The sequence below is a fragment of the Hypanus sabinus genome, chromosome 6, assembly GCF_030144855.1.
Source record: "Hypanus sabinus isolate sHypSab1 chromosome 6, sHypSab1.hap1, whole genome shotgun sequence".
Lineage (NCBI taxonomy): Eukaryota > Metazoa > Chordata > Chondrichthyes > Myliobatiformes > Dasyatidae > Hypanus > Hypanus sabinus.
This window is the reverse complement of record NC_082711.1, coordinates 62,858,925-62,871,884: the sequence shown is the minus strand read 5'-3', so window position 1 is coordinate 62,871,884 and position 12,960 is coordinate 62,858,925. Positions and strand designations below refer to the sequence as shown.

The 12,960-nt window shown below is 37.1% G+C and overlaps 1 protein-coding gene across 4 annotated transcripts in view; it reads right to left on the bottom strand.

The window, feature by feature from the left end:
* Positions 1 to 7,776: 7,776 nt before the first annotated feature.
* akap9 (A kinase (PRKA) anchor protein 9) overlaps positions 7,777 to 12,960 on the bottom strand; it is a 208,072-nt gene continuing 202,888 nt past the window's right edge. For all 4 annotated transcript variants that reach the window (XM_059972268.1, XM_059972269.1, XM_059972271.1 and 1 more), the window contains 2 exons: positions 12,593 to 12,732; positions 7,777 to 9,848 (listed from right to left, as the gene is read on the bottom strand). In XM_059972268.1, the coding sequence (XP_059828251.1) occupies positions 9,805 to 9,848; positions 12,593 to 12,732 (184 nt within the window). In that variant the 3' untranslated portion in view covers positions 7,777 to 9,804. The remainder of the gene's footprint in view (positions 9,849 to 12,592; positions 12,733 to 12,960) is intronic.

The window sequence follows — 12,960 nt, the reverse complement described above, 5'->3', positions numbered from 1 at the left end:
TTATGTTGAAAATTCATGAGCAAAAGCATGCCTGTTTGGTATGGTGTTTGAAAAACAGTATTTTAATGGATAAGTTCAAATTTATAAAGTAAAAAAGTGTAAAATGATTAATTAAGTCCTTAGTTGTAGTTAATTCATGAAAGCATATCACTTGTTTGCTGTTAATATTTTACAATAAGACCAAAAGACACAGGAGCAGAATTAGATCATTTGGCCCAACAAGTCAGGTCTGCCATTCCATTGTGGCTGGTGTATTATCCTTTTTAACCCCATTCTCCTATCCTTTCCCTGTAACCTTTTTGCCCTTATTAATGAAGAACCTCTGTTTTAAATATATCTGATGATCTTGCCTCCACAGCTGTCTGTGGCAATGAATCCCACACATTCACAACCCTCTTGTCTAAAAATATTCTGACTCATCTCTGTTCTAAAGGGACTTCCCTCTATTCTGAAGCTGTGCCCTCTGCAAGGCTCCTCCGCTATAGGAAACATCCTCTCCACATCTTCCCTGTCTAGGCCTTTCAATATTCAATAGGTTTCAATGAGATTCTCCTCCCCCCACCCTCCCATTCCTCTAAACTCCAGGGAGTACAATTCCAGAGCCATTAAATACTCTTCATGTGGTGCAGCAGCTCTAGACCCTCTCCAATGCCAGCACACCTTTTCTTAAATAGGGGCCCAAAACTGCCCACAACACTCCAAGCGCGGTCGACCAATGCCATATAAAGTCTCAACATCCTATCCTTGCTTTTATATTCTAGACCTCTTGAACACTAATATTGCCTTTGTCTTCCATTTATCTTTCATGTATCTGCTGCTAACACCACTCCAGGCAAGATGTTCCAAGCACTTACCAGTGTCAGTTTAAAAAAAAACATCTACCTGACTTCCCCCAGTCACCTTAAAATTATGTCATCTTGCATTAGCCACCCTGGGAAAAAGGCACTGGCTGTCTATCTTATACTCTCATCTTATCATCATAAAATGTGCTGTCTAATCCAGGCAGTATCCTGATAAATCTTCATTCTCTTTAAAGCTTCTACAAATGTTTGTACATTCTTCCTGTGATGATGTACCAGAAATGAACATAGTGCCATCTAACCAGAACTCGACAATACCTCATAGCTCTTGAACTCAGTCCCCCGGCTAATGAAGGTAACCAAACCATTTGAATCTTTACCACCCTATATATTTGCACTGCAATTGTGAGATTTCTGAACATGGACCTTAATATTCCCCTGTTCCTGCACAATGCTAAGAATCCCATATGAACCCTGTACTACCTTTCAAAGTGTATCACTCCACACTTTTTGAATTGAACTCCATCTGCCACCTGTCAACCCAGCTCTGCAGAGTATCAAAAGTTCCATCATAACTTTCTATCCACAACCCTAGCAATCTTCGTCATCTGCAAACCTATTAACCCTTCCCCCCACCCACCTCCTCAGCTAAGTAATTTATAAAAATCAAGAAAAGCAGGGGTCCTGCTCAGAACAGATCCCTGTGGAATATCACTGTTCACTGACCTCCAGGCAGAATTTGCATCATCTACTACTTTCCTCTGCCTTCTGTGGGCAAGCCAATTTTGAATCCGCACAGCCAAGTTTCCTGGATCCCAAGAAATCTTGACTTTCTGTTGCTGTGGTATGCGCTAGCGATTCCTTCAACTAAGGAGCTTGAAATTGAGAGGGCGCATTGTGCATTCGTCCCGAGGCCTACTGGAGACAGAGAAGATGAGCCAAGCTCAATAGTAATTAGATTCCTTCGATACAATACCAAGGCGGAGGTTCTACGAAGGGCCTGGGGTAAGAAAAGGGTGTTTTTGGACAGTAAATTAATATATTTCGATCAAGATTTTACCCCCGGCAGTCCTCCAGAGACATAAAGAATACTCTGAAGTAAAACGAATATTAAAGCAAGGAAAGATTAGATTCCAGACTCTGTACCCTGCTAAACTGTGAGTGTTTTATGAAGATGGGATACAACTATATCAGACAGTGGAAGAGGCGACTACAGACATGAAGGTCAGAGGGTTGCCCGTCAGTGTGATCAAACCGAGGGAAAGCCTGGCTGAGCAGCTATCCCTCTCTCTTGGGAAATAGAGAATCGAGAAAGCAGGGGATGGGAGGAGGGCGAGAGAAGTATATCAGGAAGAGACTGAGTTTTCTGAAGACAGCCCTCACCCCCTCCCAAACAGCCATAAGGTTTGGCTGACTTTAAAAGTGTTGAGAAGCTAAATGGAAGCAAAATTAGAAGGTGCTATACCTATCTCAAGAAATACTCATTATAATGTGGATTTTATATTACTCAATTCTTTTTCATTCATTCATTCAATACTTTCCCCCCACCTAAGTGAGAATATATATATATAGGAATACACAGGGAAATCTTTTCTGTGTAATGGATATAGATTTATTCACTTACTTTTATGGGTATTGCAATGGGGCCCTCAATTCACAGGTAGGAGGGACTATCCCCCATGGCTAGATGTTTCCTCTAGCTCAACCCAGGGTATTCTACTAGAGCCTTGGAATTGCACCTTCATTGCCTTTTTAAAAATTATTCGTGTTTTTTGGTTCTTATTTGTTCAGGAGTAGATCAATTAAATTTTATTCTGCTCATTGCAATGATATGTTGACAGATAAATACACATGGCTAAGGACAAAGTACAGTAAAATTAATTTCTTTTAATGTCAATGGGCTATTAAATCCAATCAAACGTAGTATAATTCTATCCAAAATGAAAATAGAACAAGCCCATGTAGTATATTTACAGGAAACTCACTTAAGTGATAATGAGCATGGAAAATTAAAGAGAATGGGCTTCACTAATTTGTCTTTCTCCTCAAATAAATCAGGACATAGGAGAGGAGTTGCTATTCTTATCTCAAGCAAGCTAAATTTTGAAAAAGTATTCGAAATGGGAGATAAGGAGGGCAGATATATTCTGGTAAGGGGAAATATAGACGGAAATTCTGTTACTCTATTGAATATATACACACCCCCAGGAAATGATATTAGCTTCTTTCAGAAAATTACTAATATGGTAATGGAAACAGAAAGCCTCCTGATATGAGGGGGAGACTTAAATTTACAATTACAACCAAAGTTAAGACTCTTCCAATAGAAAAACCTATGAAACAAATTCCTTACATAAGAAAGCCAATATACTTTTTGAGGATGTTGGTCTAATTGATATATGGAGGGACCCTTTCCCCAACAGAAGGGATTACACACATTATTCTGCCCCCCCCCCCAGTCTGTATATACAAGAATGGACTATTTCATAACATTTGGAAAAGACAAAGACAAAAAAAAAAACACCTGTGGAATTGGGACAATAGATGTAAGTGACCATGCACCTATACATTTATCTGTTAATTTTGATCTACAACCAAAGAATACTATTTGGAAACTAAATTCAAGTCTACTCAATGATCCCTACTTTAAGAAACAAATCAAAAAAGAAACTGGTCTTTACTTAGGATTCAATGATAATGGAGAGGTTTCGCCTCCCATTCTATGGGATACTCTGAAGGCTGTTTTAGGAGGGAAAATTATAGCGATATCTTCATATAAGAAAAAAAATAAGGAATAAAACATTAGAGGAATTACAAAGTAGGCAGAAGGAACTCGAAAAAAAACAAATTGAATTTGGCACAGGATACATTAGAGGAAAATTTAAAAATAAGTAATGAAATTAATAGTTTGGCTACGCAAGAAATCAGGAAAAATTTAGTGTTTCTGAAACAGACGTTATGAAAGTGGATCTAAGTCTGAAAATACTGGCATGGAAACTGAAATTTTTTTTGCAGAAAATACAATTCATAGAATTAGGAATCCAAGAACTAAAATGATAAAAAAAATAAGCTAAGGGAAATTCAAGAAGCTTTTTTAATGTTTTACAAAACTCTATATTCCAAAGTTCCAGGGGGAAGCATAACCCAAATTGAGACCTTACTGAATTCTCTAGAGTTTGTCACTTTAAGCGAAGAACAAAATAGAACGATGACTGCTGATATAACTGAAATTGAACTAAAAGCTGCAACTAGTAGGCTTAAATTAATCAAGTCATCCGGATCAGATGGGTATACTGCAGAGTGGTACAAAGAATTTAAAAATGAGTTAATTCCTGTCTTACTCCCCACACCGAACTAGGCTCTAAATAAGGTGCAAACACCACCCAGCTGGAAGGAGGTGATAATCTCAGCTATACCAAAAGAAGGCAAGGATAAAATAGAATGTGAGTCATTTAGACCAGTATCTGTTCTTAATGTAGATTATAGATTATTTACCTCCATCATGGCCAAACGATTAGAAGAGTTTCTACCCATACTGATACATAATGATCAGACAGGTTTTATACAACAACGCCAAACACAATACATGAAGGATTATGGTTCACATTATGAACCATATACAAAAAAAAATTGAAGCAATGGTGCTAAGTGTGGACACTGAAAAGGCATTTGATTCGGTTAATTGGATTTTTCTTCACAGAGTTTTACGTAGATTTGGTTTCCATGACACAATTATTAAAACTAAACAGACACTATATGACAACCCTATTGCTAGGATTAAAATCAATGGATATTTATCAAATAGTCTTACCCTGGAAAGGGGCACGAGACAGGGTCGTGCATGGTCACCATTACTCTTCGCATTATTTCAGGAATCATTAGATCAATACATCAATGAAGATATCAGGGGAATTACTATTAAAGGGACAGAGCATAAATTGGCTTGTTACACAGATGACATTTTGATCCATCTAGGGCAACCAACATACTCTTAACCTAAATTGATGCAATCCTTTGAACAAAATGGTCAATTGTCAGGATACAAGATCAACATAGATAAAACACAATTACTTTCATATATATATAGCTCACCTAGAGAAATTGAAAGTAGATATCCCTGGGCTTGGCAAATAGTCTTTCAAATATTTGGGCATCATTATGCCAAAAGATTTGGCAAAATTATCAGAATGCAATTATCAGCCTATATATAAAAAAATTAAGGAAGATATAATAAGATGGAACCTAATTCCTTCTTTTAGTCTCAGTTCAAGGATTGAATCTATTAAAATGAATATATTGCCCAAACTATTATATCTCTTTCAGACTCTACCAATAGAGATGAATCAAAATCAATTCAATGTATGGAACAAAACGTTATCAAGATATATATGGCAAGGTAAAGGGCCTAGAGTTCGTCTCAAAACTTTACAATTAGCTAAGGAAAAAGGGGGGGGGGGAATGGGGCCTACCTTCTCTTAGAGATTATTATTTTGCAGCATGGTTGAGAGCAGTGATATGTTGGTGCAACCCATCACCTGACGCTCAATGGAAAAACATTGAGGAGCGGATACTTCCCATCCCCATACAGGTAATTTTGGCTGATGATAACCTACACAAACCCTATTGATAACCCATGGGTGAAATGGACTCTTAAAATATGGAAAACTATTGTAAAAGAATATCACCTAGAGGGAGATACTGCAATTCTTAAATGGCGTGCATGTGACTCAGATTTTACGCAGAATAAACTGGATGCTAGATTTAAGGACTGGACAGCTAAAGTAATAACAGTTCTTTGCAACATAATGAAAGAAGGAACACGGTTCAGTTTTGAAATGCTTAAAGAGAAACACATTAGAAAAACAAGACTTTGATCGGTATTTACAGATGCGACAATATGTTAATAGGACAGTTAAAAATGTAACTAAAGCAAGTACATGTTTGATAGAGCTATTTAGAAAAGCATATAATTCAGATAACGGCAGTAGACTTATTTCAAGCGTGTATAAGGGTTTGTCAAATCTTAAAACACATTTTACTTCATACACTAAAACAAAATGGGAGAAGAAAGGATTATATCTGAGGAAGAATGGAGGTATCAATGGAAGTGTACCACTTCACAGAAATGGAGGGAGTTCGGATGGAAAAACTTGATATTTTATTACACCCTCTCAGAAATCCCATTATGATAGTAACCTCCCTGTTTGCTGGAGAAATTGTGGAAATCAAGATGCAAACCATTATCTTATTTTCTGGGAATGCCCCATTATCAAAGACTATTGGAGTGGGATACTCAATGCCCAACATCTTTAAATATGAAATACCCTTAGAGAGTAAGACCATATATTTTGGATATATACCTCAAAGATGTTGAAAGGAGATAAATATTTAATGAATATACTGCTGGTGGCTGGTAAAAAGACTCTTACTAGGAAATGGTTATCACAGGAGAGCCCAACCTTAAATGCATGGATAGAAATTACAATGGACATTTACAAAATGGAGAAGATAACAGCATCTGTTAATCATAAGTTGGAACAATTTGATTCATACTGGGAAAAATGGTTTAGCTACATAACACCTCATAGGCCTGATTTTATTCTCACAAATCAATGAGTATGTTGTAAAAAAAACACTTCCTACTTGTACATAGTTTTCTCCTTTCACTTGTTCTTTCTTTCCTCTCTTTTCTATAAGTGTATACCTCAGATAAATATGTGGAGATTTGTGGGAAATATGAATATATATGTGTACAATATCTGAAATACATCTTATGAAAACGTTTGTTTGATGATGAACTTCAATAAAAAATAAATTACTAAAAAGAAATCTGACTTTCTGAATCAGCCTAGCATTGGGAACCATGATAGTCTTATTTTCTAAAATCCATAAACATCCCATCCGTTGCTTTATCAACTTGTTTTGTTACTTCCTCAAAGAATTCATTCAGGCTCGAGTGGCATGGCCGCTCCTCACAAAGGCATACTATCCCTAATCAGACAATGCTTCTCTAAAATCATGTTTCCAAGAATCTTCAATAATTTGCCCATCACCGATGTAAAGCTCAATGGTAAGTCTCAGGATTAATCTTATTACCTTTCCTGAATAAAGAAATACTATTTGCCACAATCTAATCTTCTGGTATTACTCCTGTGGCCAGTGAGGATGCAAAGATAATCTCCAAATGCGCAGCAGTCTCTTTCATTTCCTGCAGTATATCAAGGCTTTGGGTATTATCTACCCTGGTGTTTTTCAAAACTAACAGCATATTAGCCTGTTTTACGTTGTCCTCATATTCATCATGGTCCCTTTCCTCTTTCAATAATGAACAGTGAAGCCAAGTATTCATCAAGGACCTACCGACCTTCTCTAATTCCAAACATGTTTCCTCTGTATCCCTGATTGGACCTACTGAGTAGTCATCCTTCTGTTCTTTATGTACACAAAGAACTCCTTGAGGTTTTCATCAATCCTACTCACCAAGGCCTTCTCATGTCCCCTTGTAACTCTCATTTCTTAAGCTCCTTCCCAGCTACCTTATAACCCTCAAGTGCTGTCTGATCCTTGCTTTCTAAACCCTAATCTTCTTTTGTCCTCTTATTCCACATTTTTCATCAACGTTCCTTCACCCTACCAACCTTTATCTCTCAAAGAAAACAAACATAGCATTGTAAATAAAACATCACTAAACAATCCAACTCCTCTCAAACTCAAATAAGTGATCTCCTGCCAGAGTTGGTCTTTAGTTATTGATTGTGTGACCAAGCAGAAATTGTTGAGAATTTATTTGAAAAGTCTTACAGAAAATCATTATTTCTAAAGATGAGTGTGGAATTTAATTATTTTGAAGCACCACAGCCACTTAACTGCAGCTCTAAATCACTTCTGGGCACAGAAAGCACAAACTTTCTGCATTCAAAGATACCAGCATAGCACCATTGTTCTCTGCAAAAAGACGACAAGTTGACAACTTGGATTTACATACCATCATTAACACTTTAATAATGTCTCATGTGTTTCACAATTATTACAAAAGGTAACCTAATGATTGGTCATACTGGAATGGTTTAAACATCTTGATAGAAATTTTGCAAAGCCCTCCTAAGGTCTGGACAATTAAAAAAGACTGCAGGTGGGGAAATGGTAATTCAGATCTGGAAGAAGAAATTTAAGGTTTGTAGGTAGGTACGGAAAAAGGCAGTCAAGCATCTGAATTTAAATTTTGAAATTAAAATGTCTAGGACATTTGGGTTAATGACCACAGCATCATTGACTGATAGTTAATGAGGTTTGAATGTGTTTATGTGAGTGGAAGTAACTGCACTGAAGCACATGAGAATGGTTGAGATTGGAGGAACTGCATATCAAACATATAGTATAACAAATGGTCACTGTGTGTGTAGAACCTGATATGCTTTCAAACAATACATGAAAATGAAAGCACCACATTAGAACAAAATTAATAAGAGCTCCTTAGGGAATGATGTGTTGGTAGCTTGCAAAGAAGAGAATCCAATACAAATGCCCATCCTGCTGCAACTTGATTTGAACGAGAGCAGATTAGCTGGCAGTCATAATGTCAGGAGGGTGACTGAAGAGCTTCAAGAATTATGTTTGTTGATTTTTCAACACATTATTCCATTTGTAAGCTTGCAGAATTTGCTATTTTTTTCCTCTGTGAGCAAAGCTCTCGCAACATCCAAAGATGAGAACACTGGTGGGGATAATAATTCTTAATCATAACTTGCTCATAGCCTAAATTAACTCAACTATCAAGATCTTAAATTCATAGGCCAAATCAACATTTCATTCAAATACTGAATATTAGAACTATTTTCTCAACTACATTATTGGGAATAATAATGTATAATCAAAGGCAGTACTGGATTTTCCTTGGCGATGCTTAGTATTTGTGGTGAACTGCCTGTCTGGACATGCCCCTTGCTGACTGCTCCTGTGGCTCCTCCCACAGGCCCCTGTATAAAGGCGATCTGAGGCCTGATGCTCGGCCTCAGTCTCCAAGACATAGTATGATAGACACTCACTCCTGGTTCCTTCTTCCAGTCAATAAAAGCCGATATCTCACCTTACGTCTCAGTGTGAGTTATTGATGGTGCATCAGTATTTAAACATAGTAATTAGTCATGATGTTTTTATGGTACTACTATGAAATACTACTTGTCATGAATAACCTCTTGGGCTACCAGCTGGGTACAGGTATCGATTTTAGCCGATGTTTCAATGACAAACTCTGCCATCTTCATCAGGAATGATGTCTAGGCATGTCTAGTCTGGCTTCACATATAAACTAGTTTGCCATTTACTGTCATTATATGATTATTTTACATCTTTTGGATATTGTACTATGAATCAAATGCAGTTTCAGATATATTTTAAATCCAAAGAGTTAGAGGAAAATTACCCTTCCAAAAACAAATTGAGAATGTCAAAATGTTCAAATTCTATATGACAGTGTAAAATCGCAGTTCTGCAATCAGCTTCGTTCCGAGAAAAAAACAGTGCAGATTTAAAAGATCTGAATTCTGAATTCCTGTTTATTTCAATACTTTGACAAAATACCCATATAATTCAAAACCTCTACCATTATAAAAATAATTCCTCTACAAACTGTACTTACTGTCCATTGTGCCAAAGCTATAATGGACCTTGTAGTGTAACCTCAGCAGCTACCAGAAAGACTGCAGTGCGCTTGGAATCATTTAATAAACATTTTTCCTTCTACCCTTTAAATAAACAGCTTTAAGTTATAATCATGTTTAAATTAGCAATCCACAAATATACAATTAAATTATTTAGACAGATTGTATCCTGCACATTGGAAGCTTAAACTTATTTAAAGGATAAAATACATTTAGACTTGCAGGCAAGGCATTTTCATTATCCAGTTCACAGAAGTCCCACAATATACATAAAATAATAGGAAAAATATTCAAAACAGCTTCAAAAGCAATCCAGTTTCAGGTCAAAAGCAGTTTCCAAGGCACTATCTTCTGGTCCCATAGTGCATCTGTGCATAAGACGCTGAACCTAAGTATTGCAAAAGGAAACAAACTGATGAAAAGCCATAAGCTATGGTTTATAAACAAATAATTCACTAGGTAAATCTAGAATAATCACGACATTTAAAATATTCTACCTTCTGAGCAAAAGTTGTATTATTGAGGGTTAATGCTAACTGGGGAAAAAAAACATACACTATTTCCCAATGAATCTTATCCTGAGTGGAAATTACATTCATAAGGAATGACAAACAATAACCGCCTTAAATGAATTTCAAAAATTGGCCTGTGAATTTTTTTAAAAATCTGGTAGCATTAGTAACAAACCCAATGCACATGGCAAATGTTTGAATATTTAGTGGTTTAATTTGAAACTGAACTGATTATACTTACAATCTAAGGAAAAAGTATCGGTAATAATTTGCATATACATATACATTCCCATTTAAATCAACTCCATTAATTCTTTTGATTTCATGGACTAACAATCAAATGGAGATGTTTCTGTATAACCAGAAAAGTTTATCTGAACAACCAACCAGTTTTAAAATGAGAGCACATAAAGTCTCATGGGACATGATCAGGAGCAAAAACTCATTTATTATGTCCTTGAAAAACTATTTCTGCTGGAAGTAGGATTGCCAGCTTTAGTCTCATCCTTTCTGTATATAGCTTGTTGGTTAACTTTCTAAATTAACTACACATGAGGAGACTAATTATCCAAACCAGTAAACACTTGAACATTTAAAAATGAAATGGTTATTACAATTCCAATCTGCCAAACATTAAATTTAAGTACAGTGGATTTTGGTTAATTTGGCCATTGGTTAATCGGGGTAGTTGCTTATTTGGACAAAAATTAGTTGAAAAAACTAGCCAGATTCCCTTCATTTATTTGGGTCAGGAGAGTTCTGCCAAACAGTTTCTAACTAGTGTCAGTTTTGTGCACTTGTGTGGCGATCACACTGTACTGCGCTGAGAGCGAACAGCTCCTAAATAGCGTCAGTCATGTTTATGCTAAAAAAAATTCAGCAATTTATGTCACCGATAGCTGTTGAGAAATTAAGTAGTAAGTCAATTTTGAACTGTATTGCTCACTGTGGTTTCAAGCATTTGGGCTTGGAGACGCCAAAAACAGCAAGGAGTGAAAATGAAATGGTTTCATTACTTTAACAGGTTAGGAACTATGGTGAACTTAAAGGTATTGACAATCATCTTGAATGATAATGAAAACTTGGAAGATGCAATTGTCACAAATTGTATGAAGTCATTCCATTTACTGCACTTGATGTCTGTGCTGATGTTATTCACCTACAGTCAATAGAAAATGGCTGCATAATTCCTCCATCAATAACAAATTATAGGACTGTATTGGTAGTATTTTAATTAGTTCTGTATTTTATTTAAATAATTTGTTACTCACTTAAATGGTAGTCATTTTTAAAATACCTTTATAACTAGAACTGCTTGCTTACTTACTGCCCATTACACCGCTGGTGTTCAGGACAACAATGAAGGTCCTCCATCGGTGTCCATTCTGTTGCACACTGATACAGAAGGATTCTTCATTTGCTGTTTCTATAACCGTTTTGTTTTACTGGTCAGGAACATTGACCCTGAGCTAAAACCCTGAACCTGGAGGACTGGTAGACCACTGTTAGTCTGGCCCTTGACCTGTTTGGCATGGGTGACCCTACCAAGAGCCAAAGCATACAGCCCTGACTCCAGCCAACTTGGCTCTTTGGGTCATTGAGGCACACAAGCCTCCAAACCCTATGGCAAGGTTGTGGTCCTCTTGGAGGAACTCTTTAAGAGGTGGAAAATCTTAGGGCTGTCAATCACCTTGAGCGGTGGACCCTACCTCAGTCTGTGCTGAGTCCCAAGCTTCTGATTGCTTACGTGCTTAAAATTTGACAAATCTGTTCCTTTATATCTCATGTCAACAAAATTAATTCAGTGCCATTTAAGCACTGAAGTCATGTAAATCCTGGTTGTCATTCATGATTAACAAGACAGAGTTTTCAGAAGCATTACCTCCTTCTAACCAAGGTGAAATTGAACCAGTAGCTGAAAGCAGAGAAGGAGTGGGTGGGGATGTCAGACCAGCTGGATCATACACTCAGTCACCTCCTTATTAGATACACCTGCTCCTTAATGCAAATACCTAATCACGTGGCAGCAACTCAATGCATAGAACTATGCAGACATGGCAAAGTGGTTCAATCATTGTTCAAACCAAACTTCAGAATGGGGAAGAAATGTGATCAAAGTGACTGACTGTGGAATGATTGTTGGTGCTGGGCGGGGTGGTTTACGCATCTCAGAAACTCTTGATTTCCTGGGATTTCCACACTCAACAATCTCTACAGTTTACAGAGAATAGTGCAAAAACAAAGGCCATTCTGTGGGCAAAAACACCTTGTTAATGAGAGAGGTGAGAGAAGAATGGGCAGACTGATTTAAGCTGACAGGAAGGCCACAGTAACCCAAATAACCACACGTTACAACAGTGGCGTGTAGAACAGCATCTCTAATCACATCACATTTTGAATCTTGAAGAGGATGGGCTACAGCAGAGAAAAAAGATCACACTAGTTTCCATTCCTGTACCTAATAAAGTGGCCACTGAGTTTATATGTCACCAGTCCAAAGGAGGCTTGGAAACCTGTTACTTGGCATATCCATTCAGGCACAAGTAGAACATAATCAACCAAAGAACAGATTTATAGCTCCACCTAGCAGGCTTTCAAACAAGCACTGAAATCACATTACCTGACTGCACACTTCCCAGTCGTCGCTGCAGCGATTCCAGTCTATTAATGTAATCTGTTAAAGCTCTGTCAGGGTCGTAGCTTTGGAGGTGTGAAGCTGCCAAAGAACCCGAACTAGAATCAGGTAGACTGGATTGAGACCTAGGAGATGAGGAGAAAGCTCAGATATCTACATGTGCCTTGACAATTAACAATTAACTTGACAATTGAGGTAACTCAAGCAGCTGGTTACCTGCCAATTTTAGACAAGCAAAACTGTATCAAAAGAACACGATGTGTTACAAATATAAATGCCAAACACGACATTTACTCATTGGAATGTGTCTATAGTGACAGTAATAAATTATTAAAACTAATAAACATGTTTAC